The sequence below is a fragment of the Moschus berezovskii genome, chromosome X (genome assembly GCF_049115385.1).
Source record: "Moschus berezovskii isolate FMDL1 chromosome X, NW_MosBer_1.0, whole genome shotgun sequence".
NCBI classification, from domain to species: Eukaryota; Metazoa; Chordata; class Mammalia; order Artiodactyla; family Moschidae; genus Moschus; species Moschus berezovskii.
This window is the reverse complement of record NC_142488.1, coordinates 19,317,981-19,336,502: the sequence shown is the minus strand read 5'-3', so window position 1 is coordinate 19,336,502 and position 18,522 is coordinate 19,317,981. Positions and strand designations below refer to the sequence as shown.

The window sequence follows — 18,522 nt, the reverse complement described above, 5'->3', positions numbered from 1 at the left end:
TTGAGCAGAAGGAAGTTGTAGAAGAATGTCAGCAGTGATTCCATGTATCCTGAGTTCCCAGATGTTCACAACCAGTGCATTTTTAGGAATATAAATGTGGTAAAATGATTTTTAGAAAAACTAAGAAAGTGGCAAACATAAAATGCAGAGTGATGATGACCTTTGAGGAGGAAGTGGGGGTGGGGTCAGGAAGGGACATGTGGCAGATCTTGGGCTATTATGGCTTCCTCTTGCACTAGTTGGTGTGTGTGTGAATGTTTGTTATGTCATTCTTCATACGTTTTTTATTTTATAAATAATCTTTCATATACTCAATATTGAAGAAAGATGAAAAAAGAAACACTTGATTTTTTAAAATGTTATCACACAAAATAAACCCCAACCACGTGGTCATTTTCAGCTTTCCCTTTGTGTAGACCAAGCATGTGATCTTTAAAGCACACTGGAAGTGACATGGCTTTGAATAGCATGGGATGGGGGCTAGTCAATCACTATGAACACTCATCCAGAAATGCAGACGGGACTTGTGATGAATGGCTTTGATAGTGCATTGTTCTCCCAGATCTGTTCTTGTTGTTGTTCAGTTGCTAAGTCATTTCTGACTCCTTACAACCCCATGGACTGCAGCATGCCAGGCTCCCCTGCCCTTCACTGTCTCCTGGAGCTTGCTCAAACTCATGTCCATTGAATCGGTGATGCCATCCAACCATCTCATCCTCTGTGGCCCCCTTCTCCTCCTGCCTTCAACCTTTCCCAGCATCAGGATCTTTTCCAATGAGTCGGCTCTTCGCAGCAGATGGCCAAAATACTGGCGCTTCAGCATCAGCTCTTCCAATGAATATTCAGGGTTGATTTCCTTTAGGATTGACTGGTTGGATCTTCTTGCTATCCAAGGGACTCACTCTTAAACACCACAGTTCGAAAATATCAGTTCTTCAGCACTCAACCTTCTTTATGGTCCAATTCTCACATCCGTTTATGACTACTGGAAAAACCATAGCTTTGACTATACAGATCTTTAGACAAAGTGATGTCTCTGCTTTTTAATATGCTGTCTAGGTTTGTCATAGCTTTCCTTCCAAGGAGCAAATGTCTCTTAATTTCATGGCTGCAGTCACTGTCCACAGTGATTTTGGAGTCCAAGAAAATAAAGTCTGTCACTGTTTCCACTTTTTCCCCCATCTATTTGCCATGAAGTGATGGGACTGGATGGCATGATCTTAGTTTTCTTAACGTTGAGTTTTAAGCCAATTTTTTCACTCTCCTCTTTCACTATCATCAAGAGACTCTTTAGTTACTCTTCACTTTCTACCATTAGAGTGGTATCATCTGCATATCTGATGTTGTTGGTATTTCTCCCAGCAATCTTAATTCCACCTTTGGATTCATCCCAGATCTGAACAGTTAAATCACTGTAGGGTGACTGTGCATATTAATAGCATTGCTCTTTTAAGTGTTCAAGTTTATTTTCATTGTTGATTGGCACTGTCGGGTACTTGTATGGTTTTAGAAAACTAGCTTCAGCAACACTCTTAAAGATATGGATGGAGCATAGTTTGCTTCTTATAACCTAGAGAAAGGAAATTGAGTGTGACTAAGTGGATTTACCCAGTCTGTCTTGCCTCTGCCTCCGCTTGTTGGTGCTGTTTGTACTCCTTGCTCTTCTGTGTGAAATATTCTCTAATGGTTTCAGATTCTTAGAAATGTATTCCAAATTGGTTTGGTCATTATGATGGGAAACATATCCATTATCCTTTGCTGCTGTGACAAACTCTCTAAAACCTAGTGGCATAAAACAACAATTTGTTATTAATTCTCACAGCTCTGTGGCTTGGACTTACTGGGAGGGTCTTCAGTTCAGTTCAGTCGCTCAGTCATGTCTGACTCTTTGCAACCCCATGAATCACAGCACGCCAGGCCTCCCTGTCCATCACCAACTCCTGGAGTTCACTCAAACTCATGTCCATTGATTCGGTGATGCCATCCAGCCATCTCATTCTCTGTCGTCCCCTTCTCCTCCTGCCCCCAATCCCTCCCAGCATCAGAGTCTTTTCCAGGGAGTCAACTCTTCGCATGAGGTGGCCAAGGTATTGGAGTTTCAGTTTTAGCATCAGTCCTTCCAATGAACACCCAGGACTGATCTCCTTTAGAATGGACTGGTTGGATCTCCAATAAAACTATGAAAGCACAGTGAGTTCCCTGATTAATTTGTGTTTAATTTCTTTGATCAGCCAAGATATCTATTTCTAGGAAACTGGGGAAACAAGAGCTTTGCTACACTTGGTTTGGCTTGCAGTAAGTGGTATGAGCAGGGGGCCAGAGAACCTCGGGGCCTGGCAGACCAGCATCACCTGGTGTAACATGCTCATGTTCAGCAGCATCCATGTAGGAAGTAGTGAGGCAGGATGAGCAGGAAACTCTACAGATTTGGAAATATAATGGGGAACTTCTAAGATTGTATTCTGTAGTTTGGTCATTTGGTATTTTTTAAAAAGGCGATGACTTACTCTTCTCTTATTTGAAGGTCATGTTTGTATGTGTACACAAGTGTGTGTGTGTGTGTGTGTGTGTGTGTTCTAAGTTACTATATTTTTTTATTGAGCAGGGGCTGGGGTAAGGGAATGTAACTAGATTCCTTAATATATTAAGTTTTATCCCAAATAATTCACCCTTACTTCTCAGGTAGCAATTATTTTTAGATGTGTGCTCATGGACAATTGGCCCACTTTTATTTATAATAGAACCTTAGAGTCTGTGGTGTGAACAGAACATACGTGTGACTGTTCTCTTAAAGCAAGTTGAAGCAAGGCTGCTCAGAGGTGAGTGGGTCTGACGCTGTCAGAACCTCTCCAACCCAGGCAAGGCCGCCTTTCCCCTGCCCTGCATGTCCCTCTTACAGGCTCTGAGCACACTGACTGAGGGGAGGGCATGACTTCATTGGGCTCCATTCCCTTCTGAGCGTGAGCCATTTAGACCAGACCATGGGGTCATGTTGGGATCCAGATGCTGGCTTTCTGCTACTTAGGTGGGACTATAGAATGAATTGGGCCTGTAGACATTTGAGACCTGTTACCCACTCCTCCCTGAGTCCAGCCCTGATGACCCTCCTGGTGGAAGTGGGGTCTGCAGAAGAGCTCCTCACATGTCTGCACATGTGCAACAGGTACTTGCACCAGGACCCCAGGGAGCCCATGTCTCAGGCACCCCTAAGGGAAGTGCAGATGTGTGCTTGCTGCAAGCAGGTCCCTTAGACAATTATAATGGACTGGGCAGTGGGCGCCCAGTACCTTTGCTCTGTCTCATCCAGCAGACAGGTCATGCTTCACTCCTGGGGGAGTAGGATGAGGGCCAGGAAAAAGAGCAGATGGCTTTTTGCCAGTCCTTTCAGTAGCAGAAATTCCTAATTAATGAGTCAAGTTAGGAATGCTTATGGGAGGAGGACATGTTTCTGTCTGCGTCATCTGCCATAAAACAGTAGCCTTCCTTTGGCCGGCCTCTCCAAATCCCACATCCAGGAGTAATTCTTTATATTGTTGACCGCCCCTGCAGTGGTTGTACCAGAGCTGCACAGAACATGCACTTGACATTCCAGGGAGTAAGTGGCCTGTTTTGATCTTCTCGGTGTATAGGACCAGCTCCCTCAAGGCCCCCTCCTGGTGGTTATAGGATCATTGCATCCCTAGATGACCATATGGAAGGAGGGCGTTGTTGAGCACATCTCTTGCCATACGGTTATACAGGCTGTTTGAGTCTAAACATAGGTTTTCGCAGTTAATTGGAAAATGATGCTTAATGGAACATTGTCATCATGAGGTAGCAGGGCCTGTGGTTTCCCTCATTATGCTTCCTCCTGCTTTTGGTTTGTTCTTATCTGTAAGGATAACTCAGATTTTATTTTATCATATATTAACACCAATATCTGACAGCTATTGTGTGCTTACTCTGTGCCCCTTCTAAAATGAACATCTGGGGATCATGATAACCCCAAACTCCAACTTAGCCACACTGAGAACAGGGAATAGGGCCAAGTTGAAAGAAGTGGAGTCAGGGAGTTGAAGGATCAGACCACAGTTCAATGGCTTATTTAACCTCTCTAAGCCCAGCTTCCTCCTCCATTAAGTGACTGTAATAATAGTACCTGTGTCATAACTGGTTATTGAGAACTAAAAGACACACATATATACACATACATACACCAATACACTTAGCTTGGAGGCTGGTGTGCAGACAGCACTCAGGAAGCATGAACAGAGTTTTGGAAGGTGCTAGAGGAAGCCTGAGTTCCACATTATTGGAGCGGTGGTCCAGGTACAACTCTGTCTGAACACTGGAGGCACTAAGAATTCCCTCGCCAGCCAAGGCCCTTTAGGAGGCTCATTGGCGGGCCTTGGAGGCATGGGGATTAGGACACCACCCCTCCAACCAGAGCAGCATCACTTTCATCTGCCTTATATACCTAGAAGGTATGTGGGGGGTGCTGTATGTATGTCTTACCTCAGTGGTTCTCGGCTGGGGGTGATCTTACTCCTGAGGGGACATTTGATGATGTCTGCAGACATTTTTTATTGTCACAACCTCTGGAGGGGGAGTGGTGGAGATTACTGCTGGCGTCTAGTGAGTTGAGGCCAGGGATGCTGCTAAACAGTGCTCAGAATAGCCCCCCAGAAAGAAAGATCTAGCCCAAGTGTCATGGCAGGGTTGAGAAACCATGGTACATATGCATATGTATATGGAGGGGGCAAGAGGATTCTTTAGCTGGCTTTTATTTGGTTGATGTCTAGGAACAGAATTAGAAAATCAGGGGTATCTATCGGGGACCAGCCTCGATATGACCCAGGGTATCCTCGGGATGAACGGCGTCGGCGTCAGAGAGAGAGAGAGACAGGGGCTGATGATTCCTTGGTTTACGCTGGAAACCAATAAAACCCCAGCACGGGGCTTGCTCTGTTTACGTAGGCCACAGGCGCCCTCTCGAATCACTGGAGGCACCCCACCAGGGCACCCCCTCGAGTGAGTCTTAGAAGCCCAGGCAGATAAGTAAACTCAGAGGGCCCAGCGCTCCAAGGATCTCAACCAGAAAAAGGAGAATAGGGAAAAGGATGGAAAAAGAGAAAGAACGACACGGGGAGACCAAGCTTCAGTGAGCAAGGCCCAAAACTTTATTTTCCAGTGTTGCTTTTATACCCTAAGTTATGCGCATAAGAAACAGAGAAAGGGAGGTATAGATTCACACCAAAATCACGTGGGGTCAGCAGTCTTGACCCTTATCAGGATCAGGGCTTATTTTTGTGTATCTCGTGATAAAAGTTTTAGGTGGTTTACATCCTCTTCTGGCCAGGGGGCCTGCTAACAGTTTTATGGCCCTCTCTCCTGACAATAGGTTAGTTAGCAAGTAAAAGACTTTTCTTTTAAGGTGACTTTTCTAAAGTTAGGTGGTAGACACATAACAAAGTTACATTCCTATAAGGCACCGGTGTAGTGAGCTGCAAGAAAGGAATTTATTAACTTAAGATCTGATGTGGTTAAATCAAAGGATTAATATATTTCCAAGGATACAATAGATAGAGGAAACTGCAGCAAGCATTGATTCAACAATGAAATCTTTTTTAGTAGTACTCTAATGATTTTAACTTCTTCAACAGATTCCTGTATTTTAGAGTATTAGGCTTTCTGTCCTTGCATGGCTGGGAGGCTATAAACAGTCACACTCATAGTTGTAAGAGCCTGGACAAACTTGTCATGCAAGTTAGAAAGCTATCAGAGGGGCTTGGATTGGAACACTCCTATTAAGCCGAGGAGAACTTTTAAACTACAGCTCTGAATTAATGTTTTCAGAGAAAGGTGGTTGGGGGGAAGCCCCTGTAAGTATTAGAGGACTTGGTAAGAGGCGTAAGATAGTAAAGCAGTCAGACTCCAGTTTTCTTTGGGGTAGATGCTCAGGTAAGTCCAGGGGGTTCCTCGAGCCCTGATTAGCCTTTGCCCGTCAGGCCTCTTCCCCAATTGACCTTTGCCATGGGTAGGATTTCCCTCGCTGGCTCCCAGCAGGTATCTACTGCATGTGGAAGGAAACGCCGGGTTGTCAAGAGATGCCCTGGAAATGGTGGGGCCTGAGTCAGCTGAGCCCCAGGACTGAAGCAGGACAGTCTGCAGAGGGGAAGCACCATCCAAGCTTCTGGGTATACTTTCCAGCTCAAGACCACGTGGACAAGGTGGCAGGGGGTTCTGGGCAGCTGCACGCCTAACAGGATGGTGGTGCAAGGGAAGTTGGTGTGGCTAGTATGAAGTGATCCTTTCTGGTCTCACACTGGTCCCGCCAGGGAGAGGACTGCTGGAGAGGGGTGTACAGTTCACCATGGAAGTGGGATCTGGATGGATTCCATATCTGTAAAATGGTTGATGCTTAAACATCTGAATTTTAAAAATTCAGGTCAGCTTTAAGTCACATTCTTTGGGTCACTGTGCAGCCCTCAGCCTGGCACAGACTGAGAAAAAGTGTCTCTTCAACAGCCAGAGTTTGCCTTTTACCAGGAGAGCATCAGTCCATATACCACTTGAGGATTATTTTCCAGCTCAAGACCAAGTTTAATATTGATCCAATCTTGTTTTTTCCTTACCACCAGTATCTGATTAGGTAACTCTTTAGGTCTCTGGTGAGAAATTGGCCTTTAATATTATGTTGACTTGCCATTTTTATAGGTCGCAATGGTTGAAAATTAGCAGTTTCATATTGTTCAACCTGCTACAGGATTGAGAGTGACAATTTGTAATTTGTCAGCCAAGTACTTTATATTTTTCCTAAAAGTACTCTGTACAAATGTCAGCCCAGTATGTGTGAACTTCTGGGTATACTCAGCAACTGAATCTAAGCTGTTACCCATGTCATCGGCAACCAGAGCTCACCAGGAGCCAGACTCAGCTAGGACACCTGTAATGGACCTTCTTCCAACAGATGTAAGGCAAGGTCCTGTATTTTAACAAAACTGTATTTCCCTGGGTGGACAAGGGCTTGTTCTCACATTTAGCGTCTTCCCAGTAGCTGGAGAGATTCTTTTAAACCTTGAGAACCTTGAAAAAGACACCCCCTCTCCCCACCTCTTCAGTGACTTTGTTCCTCAGAACTTGAACCAGATGTCAGTTATACCTCAGCAAAGGTGATTTTTTTTTTTTTTTACTGTATGATTCCACTTCTTTGAGGTACATGGAATAGTCAAATCCTTGGAGACAAAAAGTGTAAAGTGGTTTCCCAGGGGCTGGAGAGAGGTGAGAATATAGAGTTAGTGTTTAAAAAGTGCAGCGTTCTGGAGGTGAACGGTGGAGGGATGGTTGCACTATAGTGTGAATTGACTTAATGCCACTGAACTGTACACTTTAACGTGGTTCAGATGGTACAGTTCATGTTGTGTGCATTTTGCCATAATTAGAAAAAAATAGGACTAGGCTGGTTCATTGCCGTATGCTGAAGCCGGATCCAACCTTGGTGTTCATCTAAAAAAAGGAGGTAGGGAAATGCCTAACACTTTATTCTCATGTTGTCATCAAACCTAAGTGAAATCAGGACTTGATGTCATCAGCTGGGCTTCCTAAAACATTGTCCCTTCCGTCGGGGATGTCTTATAGGTACCATGCATTCCTGTTAGGGTGATAGTACTTCAGGGACTGCTGAGTGTGTGCTCCTCCTTACATTTGTTCCTCTTGAAGGATGAAATTGTTCAGCTTTTTGGAACCAGATGTCTTTGGAACAGAGGGTTCTGTGGTCAGGCCCAGTAATCATCTTATGGCATGGTTTTGGTTTTCCAGGGCAACTTCAAAAGCATATCCGCAGTCTCCAAAGAACACAAAGCCGCCATACCCAGGATCTCCGGTGAAGTACCGCCTCCCCAGCTCTTCTGGCCAGGAGACACCCAAGAAGAAAGCAGACAAAGAGAAGAGCAATAAGGAGAAGGAAAGCACCCTGACTCAGCAGGCAGCCAGCTCACCCAAGGAGGAGGCCCCAGAGAAGCACGTGGCAGACAGGCAGGCCACCGAGAAGCTTGAGAAGCTCGAGGCCGTGGCAGGGAAGGCCAAGGGTGGCAGAGGTAGGCCCTCCTTGCCCAACTGGTTCTTCCGCTGAGTCCATCCCCACAGGAGCTTTGGGTTTGGGGGAAAGATGGGGATTTTTCCTAGAGACGACTCCATGCCATGGTGCTGCTTTCTCAGGCTGGCACGTTGCCCAGTCCTTCCCCTTGCTCTCCTGAGTGTCTCCTGGCAGAGGAGACCGAGGGACTGGCACTGCTTCTGGCTGTGGAAGCCCCCGAGGGTGCTGAGCTATGTTCAGTCAGGGTATGCCCTTCCCACAGAGAGGGGCTTCCTGTAGTCCTCTAGGCTTCTGTGACAGCCATGGTGAGTTCACCCAGACAGGTGCAGTGGTGGAGGCTGCCATGGGGCTTGCTGGTGACCAATCTCTCCTCCTCGCCTTTTCACTGCCCTCCACGGTGGAATGCATCCAGGGTCCCAACCAGCCCATTGCAGCCTCTGCTCGGCGGCTGATTGTGCTGGTCCCGGCAGCATTTCCCATCACCCACTGGGTTGGCTTTTTCAATTCCAAGTGGCAGCTGCCATGTGAGTGCAGTCATGATTTCATTTCCCTTGATCTTTTCCTCCGATGCAGCCTCAGGGAAGCCCACAGCGGGCACCACTGATGCAGGAGAGGCCACAAAGATCCTGTCTGAAAAGAGACGACAGGCCCGGCTGCAGAAGGAACAGGAGGAGCAGGAACGTCTGGAGAAAGAAAAACAAGACAAGTATGGGTGGTGCTCAGACCTTTTCAGACCGCTGTTAATGCCCAGCTCCTGAATCTCAATGTTACAGACAGCCCCTGTTCTCAGCCTGGACTCTAGCACCAGCCAGGCCTCGCAGAACTACCAGTAGAGTTTGAGTTTTGTTTATAGGATGAGATTCTCCTTGAAAAGACTGGAGATGCCAAGATGTAAACATCTTGATTCTGCTTCCTAAATCGTGTCCCCCCACCCCCAGTTATCCTAACTTGCATCCCCAGGTAAGAGAGAGGAGGGTTGAGCAGACAACCATTGATTGGGCAGAAGCCACCCTCATAGTCCATGAGACACAAGGTTACAGGGACTCCATCTGGGAGCAGGACAGATGTCATGGCAGTGGTCCCTAAACTTTGGAGGGTATCACAGTCTGTTAAGGGTTGCGGTAAAAATCCACAGGCCAGGCTGTGTCTTGCCTCAGTACTTCACCAAAGTTTGAGAACCACTGCATTTATCCCCAGAGCACTTGGTCAAAATACAGACAGTTCTGTCTTTTCTAGTGTTAGTATTCAGAGAGAAATGCATGTTGAAGGACAAGGTAGAGTTTATCATTAAGTTGATACAGGAAGCTTTTAGGATAATCACAGAGTGCAGTCCACTACTATTGAGAGAATTAACATAACAGGAAGCCCACCATGCTGTAGTACTTCACGACTGGCGCTGAGTTTAGACTGATAGAATACTCTTGATCTGTAAGTGACCTTGACAAGTCTTTCATGGTCTCTCATTTGCTGATTTATTTTTTTTAAAGGGTGGTGGGGGAAGATCTGACTGGTCCCTTCTTCAAATTCTGGGCTTTTCTGATGATCTTCCCACCTCAAACCTTTTGGGCAACAGCAGCAGGTCTTTTTGTTGAGTGGTGTGCTTGGGCTGGGTTGCGTGGACCACAGGGTATGTGAAGGGAGGTCCCAGGAGAGGAAGCTGAGTTGCAGGACCTCCAGTGATAGGCCAGGGCCTGTGCAGGCCCTGAGCAGATGAGTTGCATGCTTGTTCTGGAGCAGGTGCAGCCATCTGCCTTGTAGCCAGCACCCTCCTGCATTTCCTTCACAGCACAGCTCCTCAAAATATCAACTGTGCTTCCTGAGTTTATTTTCTCTACTTACCCTCAGTCTTCAAACCTCACACTCACAGGTCTTCCTAATTGCCAGATTCCTAATCATTTCTTCATGGTCTTGCTTCTCTGCCCTCTCCTTCTCATTCTCCTCTGTTCCCCATGCCCCAGCCCCTACTCTTCACCTGAGAGGCCCTTCCTGAGCAGCACTACTTCCTCCTGTCCTGCCCCATGCCCTCGTCATGCTGCCAGTGTCCTCTGACTTCCAGTGTTTGGGGCTCACATTTCATTCAGCATTGTCATGCTCAGCATTTGGGATGCTAACCCAACTCTGCTCTCATCTCTCTTTCTACCCTCACCTTTTCTTTGCCTTGTTTTACCATCCGTTTCTGAAGCCAATTTCATCTTGCTCTGTAAACCCTCCGTGCCTTCTGGTATAAGGGAGGCACTGAATCCACACGGGTACTGATGCTGCCTGAACCTGTGCTGCCCAGTACCACCACCTCTAGCCCCAGGCAGCCCCGACAGGGAAGTACACTCAACTGTAGTCCCATTGGGTTCCTTAGCCCAGCAGCCACAGCTCAGGTGCTCAGCAGCTACATGGCTAGTGACTGCTGTATCGCACAGCACCGATCTCTAGAACGTTGCCCTCACCACCAAGTTCTATTGGATACAACTATTGGAGGCAGTATGTCCAACTGCTTTATGCTTTTCTTTCAGTGTATCCCACATGTACCTCAAATTGAGCATTGCCAAAATAGACCTTACTTTCTCCCAGCCTTCCTTTTCCTTTCACAAGCTCTGTCCTCCACCTCTCCAGGCACCTGCATCAGAAGTGTCAGAGTCAGCTCTGAATTCTCCTCTCTCCTTTTCCCTTAGCATCCCATCAGGTCTGTCTCAGCTGCCTCTAGTATCTCTCTTCGTCTCTTTTCCCTCCAGGCCCTTCTGCCCTCCTTTCCCCCTGAGCTCTGGCCCCCTGTGGTCTCTTATTGGGGCTGTGTCTGTACATGCGCCCTGAGCTGTCTATTGTAGGTCTCCCAGAACTCGTCCACTGTCCACACTATGTCCCCAACACCTCTTCTCAAATAAATGTCACTGTCCTGTTTCTGTCCTTCAGCAATCCAGTGACTCCCCTGTCCACAGGTGCCATCCAAACCCCAGTGGACCTTCATGGCCTCCATGACCTGAACCCCAGTCACTCCTCCACCTCTCACACATGGCTCCACACCTCCACATCTGCTTTCACTCTGCCTCCTGCAGCCTCGGGCTCCTTCTCACCAGACATACTTTCTATTCTCCATTGGGTCAAGCCTTGCTCCACCTCTGCACCCTTTCCACCCCTGCCCCTGGGAGAGAGCAGATCTCTCCCACTCTTCAGCCCCCCAGCTGAGCTGCTCACCTGGTCACATAGCCTCCTCCATAAGATCACAGGAACGCTTCCTGCACCAAGCACCTTAAAAGGCTGGGATGCAGTTTTTGGCTCACTGGTGCTGCTTCTCAGTAAATGTACAGGGAAGGTAGAGAGGAGAAAGACACACACAGCTGAGGAGCCAGGGCGGTTGTGGGTTAAGAGAAGGCTGTACTTGTGTGGTGGAGCTGGAGGAGTGAGAGTGAGTTAAGCAGAAATGGGCCGATTCACAGTCGATGCCAAGGTTTGATTCTAAAGACTTAAGAGGCAGATGACAGATGATACCCAATGACAGATGAGGGATAGAAGGAATTGATTTTAGGGGGTAAAAACAATACATTTGATTTCAGATAAACCAAGTTTAAGGTGCCTGTAAAATATCTAGGTGATTAGAAATGACATTGAAGCCTGGGGTTTAGGTAAAAATGAGAGCAATACTCTTGACCCAAGACCAATTTTCCCTCCTCTTACCAGAATATGAAGCTTTGCTAGCACCATGTGGGAGGTGAGAAAGTACAGTACCAGAAAACTAAGGGCTGGAACACAGCAGACAGCTCCTGGATTAAGATCATCCTCATGCCTGTTTTGTGCTTAGAGTCAGTAGTCGAAGCCACAGAAATGTAGTTGCCAGATGAGAGAATTTAGAGAAAATTAAAGATTCTTGCAACAAACTGTGGAAACCCAATCATTGTCACAAACTGGTGAGGGAGATGCCATCCAAGTTAGGGATGAGTCTGCTCAGAGCAGAAGGAGTGACCGGGTATCCAGACAGCTGGGCCTGGGAGGAGAACACGTGCTGATCCAGTCCCCGTTAGCAGTGACTGCAGGGCTCTGCTGGGAGCATCAGAACAGGCACACCCACTGGGCTCATGAATGGCCCAAGGTGTACATCAGGATTCTTGAAGTTGGGCCAAGAAAGTGGGAAGGCAGTGCTAGAAACTAGGAGCAAAGAAATCTCACCTGGATTCCAAAACAAGTCATGTTAAGAAGTTAAAATAGCTGCTAAGGGCCCAAGTGGATGAGTTAGACAGCCCCTGGCAGCAGGGTCACACAGCCAGGCTGCAGCTCTGTGTCCGTGCAAGAGTCATCTGGGTGAGTGATGCTGGCAGAGGTCCTGGCACCAAGCAGCCCTGGCAGCTTGTCAGCTGAGCCTCTGGGTGGTGGGCTGTCTGGGTCAGAGCTGGAGAAATGGATCAGGGTGGAGACATGAGTAGCCTGACAGAGGTGAGAGGGTGGAAGCCGTGAATGTCAGTGGAAGGCAAGGGAGAGGTCACCGAGGAGAGTTGTTCAGGAGGCCTGAGTGTTTTGTAGACTGTGAAGGTCGGTGTGGAAGGAGGAAACAATGAAAGGAAGAGAGGGAGACACTGGAAGGTATTTAGGTGCAGGAAGATGTGGAATTAATAGCGCGAGTGGTGGCATGTGTAATCATTTGCATCTAAGAAAAAAGGACATTTTCTAAGCAGGAATGCAATAGAGGAATGAAGTTCAAGGAAGTTCAGATTAGGTGGCACCAGTCTTCTCTATAAAATGGTTGATGATGCCATCAAGTAAGATCAAGTAAAGAGGATGTGGAAAACTGATCCCCTCGGATCTGGGAGCTGAGGATAAGTGGCCGGTGTGATGGCTGAGGCCCAGGGAGAGATGACAAGTCAGCCTTGTGTGGGCCTTACTGTAACCAGTGTTGACAACCCAGGAGGGTCCAGCGTGGCTCCTATGCCCTCCCACAGATGCTCTGGAGACCACAGATGCTCTGAGTGGCCTGGGGACCCTAAGAGAAGAGGGAGCAAATGCACAGCCCTGCCTGGGGCTGGTCAGGAGAGAAGGCAGTGGGCAACAGCTGAGAGCAGATCAAGAAAGGTGAAGGTTAGGGCATTGAAGGTTTAGCTTTTTTAAATGAAAACTTTTAAGCATGTAAGGAAGAGAGAATAGTGAAACCCACATAGTCGTCTGGAGATTGAGTCGAGACTGAACATGTAGCGAGGATGTGGTGCAAATGTGAGAGGGTGGGGCGAGAGGGGGCTGGAGGCTGAGAGATGGGAGTCCTTATTGAGAAATGGGAGTCCTTATACAGAAGACCCTCCCCAGTGGCTGGGGATAAGGGATGCATCCACTGAATGGTGACTGCAATGCAGAGTTTTCTGGTACTTGCTACCTGGTGAGGAAGTGGGGTGGGTTTGGCATGGGTGACAGGAACAAGGATGGGAGAGGGTGACAGAACTACATGTGGGTCTGGTGAACTCTGGAGGAAACCCAGTAATGCTGGCAGGAGTGGCAGGGTGGGGCTGCCTATAGCAGAGGGGTGCTGGAGAAATGACCACAGCCATGTTCTCTCTGGGTTGTTAAACAGGGAGAGAAAGAATGTTTATTCTTGAAGAGGATTTTGAGATTCTTGGTTCCACACAGGAGAAGCCAGTTCTTCCCTACGTTGGGGGAAGCAGAGTGTGGTTAAATGGAGGGAATTTTAGGCGCTCATGGGCCTCTGGGGAGGAATTTGTTTTCTGAGTGATGAGGAGGATTATGGAGACCTAGGGGCTAAGAGAATGTGTAACTTACTCATGGGTATGCATTTGGCACCTTGGAAGTCCTAATGGTAAAATGGAAGAAACAGTGACTTTTCAGATCCAGAGGATGAAGAGAAAGATGAAGTAGGTTGTGTGTTAATTTATATACAACATATCCTTTGTGTATTAACTTCTCTGAGACCGTCACAACTGGCTCTTTAGAAGAGAGAAAAAAACTGAAATAGTGCTCTGATTAACCTTAGGAAAGATTTTGTTATGGATACATCTGGTTTTTATAATCCTGTGTTGGGCATCCTAGTCTTTCATTGTGGAATCTAAGAACTGGTGAGTTTCTTTCTGAGTAGGCCCCATAATGCTCTTCTCCAAAGTTCTCCAGAATGTTTGGTAATAATTTCAGTTGTTCAGCTTTTAAACACTGAAGCTTTTGTGATTTCTAAAGCCAACCATTAGGATGCAAGGATGTTCTTTTTAAGTCTTGATCTTTTATAGTAACATACCAGCACCCCAGTAAGTCAGTGCTACATGCTTCCAAAGAGAGGTTATTTCTTAATAACATACAGATTTATAGAAATTATCTTTATTTGGAAGCAGGTATCACTGGTAAGTTGCTATTCCCATTGTTTTGAATGGGCATCATAAATGTTGAGTGGTTTTCCAAGGAAGGGTCACACAGGAGGTGGTACAGTCAGAATACAGTCTTGGTCTTGCCCATGTGGCACATTGCCAGTCAGTAATTGACTGCAAAATGAGTATAGTTACCTACAGTTTTTCATAGATGAGGAAAATGACATGTGAGCAGGAAGAACGTTAGAAATGTAAAAATAAGCACTTAAGACTGTACAGAATTTTCCCTCACTGCTTAGATCTCTTTATTGTTACATCACCAACCATTCATCTGTGGGTTAAAAATGTCTAAATGCCATTTAATTTTCATTTAGCAAAGAATAAAAGCTAAAATTTTTTTTTAAGAATAACAAAATAAATGGAAAATAGATGCTCTAATTTCTGTATTAAATGTCAGGTTTCTGTTGAGCATTTCCTTCCATTTGCTACTTCAGAAGTCACATACTAATTAGAATCAGAGTGAACTTTTTGAGCTCCTAGTCACTGTTCTTAAATTGCTGTCTGGCACAGATGTAGCCATTGAGACATTTCTAGTTTTTTTTCTAGCTTAAATTGGTTTTAAATATTTATTCTCAGTTTTTAAACAATTGTCATTGAATAAGAATGATGGGGCTGTGATCATTTGTAAATTGACTAGGGAACATCTGTCTCTTCATTACAGTCTTTCACAAATCAATACATTAGTACTCTTGGTATCACAGAATTTGAAGTCAACCCTGGTGAATATTTTTTGGTAACTGTATGGACTGGAGTGGCTTTCTGGGAAGGATGAGTCATTTTCTTAAGTGGATGCTAATTCACATACATGTGTCTATGACCGTGTCACGCATACATTATGCTCTACTGTTAGCACAGAGTTCTTGGTGGTTTGTCTTTTGGGCATGTCATCATTGTCTTGTAATGATAGTTCTGTTCTCAAAAGACTGGAGAGAGAGGAATTGAAAAGAAAGGCAGAGGAAGAAAGACTTCGCCTAGAGGAAGCCCGTAAACAGGAAGAGGAAAAGAAGCAGCGAGAGGAGGAAGAGAAAAGGAAGGTGGCAGAAGAGGCAAAGCAGAAGGCCAAGGAGGCGCTGCTGTTGAAAGAAGAGCAAGAAAAGGAAAAACAAGAAAAAGAAAAGCAGGAAAAAGCCATGATTGTAAAGCAGGTACTGTGCAAGTCTTTATATAGACTTCCCTAAGGGCCTTAGTATTAGGTAAAATTAGTTAAATTTGAATAACTTACAATGTTTCCTTGAAGCATTTTCTTTAACTGAACTAGTTAATATATTTGATTTACTTTGGGCAACACAAGTGAAGTGGCAATGTTTGTTATGTGTCAGTTTTGGTTCTCCCAAAGGCAAACCCTGGATAAGAATTTGAGTGTCAGCAGTTTATTTGGGAGATGATCCTAGGAAGCTGGTAGGGGAGTGAGAAGAAAGCCAATGTAAGCACACTGGTGAGTGGGTTACTGTGGGCATCTGGAACTTGTTCCCTGTGGAACTGTAGGAGACTATGGAAAATGCCTTAGAATTACCCCTTGGAGGGGTGAGGAAACTAGGTTATTTATCTTCCAACTCCTGCCCCTTGTGGTTGAAAGTAACTTTGAGGAATTAACTTCCTGAAACTCCTAGCCACATGCATACTTCATGGTCAGAGACTGCCCTCAGACACAAAAAGACCTTGACCTTGTATGCAAAGTGTCTGCAGGTGATTTGCATGGTGGACTGAGGTCATATGAGTGAGACCCAACCATGTCTGCTGTGTCATAGGGCAGGCTGTAAAAATCCCACATTGAATATTGGAGCAGCACTCACTTTGGGTAGATGATAAGATGGAGGAACAAGTGCAAACCCCAGAGAATTAACTAGTGTTTTCTTAAGTTTAGTAACGCCTATATTGATTTCTATGTTTCTACCAGAAGGAAGCAGCAGAAGCAAAGGCCCAGGAGGCAGCTAAACAAATGCGTCTGAAAAGAGAACAGATCATGCTACAGATGGAGCAGGAGCGACTGGAGAGGAAAAAGGTAAGGGCTAAGGGATTAGGCATACTTAGGATGAGGCAGGGACAGGAAGGGAGTCTAGTTATGTTCTGCAGCATTGAGTACAGTGCTCTTAGAATTGTTATTTAAGTTGAATTCATTGATCATACTATTCAAATCTTCTGTATCTTTATGAGTTTTCTGTCATCTTGTTCTTTCATTTACTAAGAGATGGGTATTGAAAGTGTCATCTGTGATTATGGATTTGTGCATTACTCCTTCTAGTTCTATACATTTTTGTTTTCATATATTTTGAAGCTCTACTGTTAGGTGAATTTATATTTCAAGTTATTAAGTTTTCCTGTTGAATTGACCCTTATATCATTATGAAGTATTCCTTATCTCTGGTAATACTTTTTATCTTAAATTCTACTTTGTCAGTCTTTTTATGATTAGCACCTGCATGATGAATTTTTTTTACTTTGAACCTACATGTGTTCTTATAAACAGCATTGGAGAAGGCAATGACAACCCACTGCAGTATTCTTGCCTGGAAAATTCCATGGATGGAAGAGCCTGGTGGGCTACATTCCTTGGGGTCACAAAAAGTTGAACATGACTGGGCACACACGCCTATAAACAGCATAGAGTCAGGATTTGTTATTTAAATCAAGTTTGACAGTTTCTGTTTTTTTATTGGTATGTTTAGATCATTTACATTTAATGTAATTATGGGTAAAGTTGGGTTTAAGGTGGTATCCAGTTTGTGGCCTCCTCTTCTGCTCTTCAGCTAGAGTTTCTGTTGGGTGGTCCTCTTGAATGACAGGTAGTGATTTGTTGAACTCCAGCTAATCTAAAGAGAGGAAGGAGAAAGATGGGACATAAATGATTGATTCTAGATACTTACTAGTTCACTTCTTAAGCATTTGACCTTGTTCATATGGCAGAGGTATACATCTGTAAAACCAGTGGAGACACTTTCTATACACATTATCCTCTGCTAAGATTTCTCTTTTATGAGTTCTCTGAGAAATGTGAAATTGCATACAGACCGGGATACTTGTATCTATTTTTGGTCTTGTAGTCCTCTTTGTTGTTGTTGTTCAGTCACTCAGTCATGTCTCTTTGCAACCTTGTGGGCTGCGGCATACCAGGCTTCCCTGTCCTTTACCATCTCCTGGAGCATGAGCAAACTCATCCATTGAATTGGTGATGCCATCTAACCATCTCATCCTCTGTCATGCCCTTCTCCTCCTGCTTTCAGTCTTTCTTAGCATCAGGGTCTTTTCTAATGAGTCGTCTCTTCTCATCAGGTGGCCAAGATATTGGAGCTTCAGCATCAGTCCTTCCAGTGGATATTCAGGACTGATTTCCTTTGGGATTGACTGGCTGGATCTCCTTGTAGTTCAAGGGACTCTCAAGAGTCTTCTCCAACACCACAGTTCAAAAGCATCAATTCTTTGGCACTCAGCCTTGTTTATATGGTCCAATTCTCACATCCATATATGACTACTGGAAAAACCATAGCTTTGACTACATGGACTTTTAAACAAAGTTATGTCTCTGCTTCTTAATACACTGTCTAGGTTTGTCATAGTTTTCCTTCCAAGGAGCAAGTATCTCTTAATTTCATGGCTGCAGTAACCACAGTGATTTTGGTGCCCAAGACAATAACGTCTGTCATTTTCCATTGTTTCCCATCTATTTGCCATGAAGTGGTGGGACCTGATGCCGTGATCTTAGTTTTTTGAATGTTGAGTTTTCAGCCAGCTTTTTCACTATACTCTTTCACTTTCATCAAGAGGCTCTTCAGTTCCTCTTGGCTTTTTGCCAAAACGGTGTCATCATCTGCATATCTGAGGTTATTGACATTTCTGCCGGCAATGTTGACTCCATCTTGTGCTTTATCCAGTCCAGCATTCCTCATTATGTACTCTGCATATAAGTTAAATAAGCAGGGTGACAATATACAGCCTTGAGGTACTCCGTTCCCAATTTTGAACCAGTCGGTTTTGTTCCATGTCCAGTTCTGACTGTTGCTTCTTAACCTGCATACAGGTTTCACAGGAGGTAGGTACAGTGATCTGGTATTCCCATCTCTTTCAGAATTTTCCACAGTTTGTTGTGATCCACACAGTCAAAGACTTTGG

General features: G+C 45.3%; 1 protein-coding gene across 1 annotated transcript in view; it reads left to right on the top strand.

Annotated features, from left to right (window-relative positions):
• The window catches only part of MAP7D2 (MAP7 domain containing 2), a 52,262-nt gene that overhangs the window by 21,784 nt on the left and 11,956 nt on the right, over nucleotides 1–18,522 (top strand). The window contains exons 8-11 of the mRNA XM_055393667.2: nucleotides 7,798–8,075; nucleotides 8,648–8,780; nucleotides 15,338–15,560; nucleotides 16,313–16,417. Coding sequence (XP_055249642.2) covers nucleotides 7,798–8,075; nucleotides 8,648–8,780; nucleotides 15,338–15,560; nucleotides 16,313–16,417 — 739 coding nt within the window. The remainder of the gene's footprint in view (nucleotides 1–7,797; nucleotides 8,076–8,647; nucleotides 8,781–15,337; nucleotides 15,561–16,312; nucleotides 16,418–18,522) is intronic.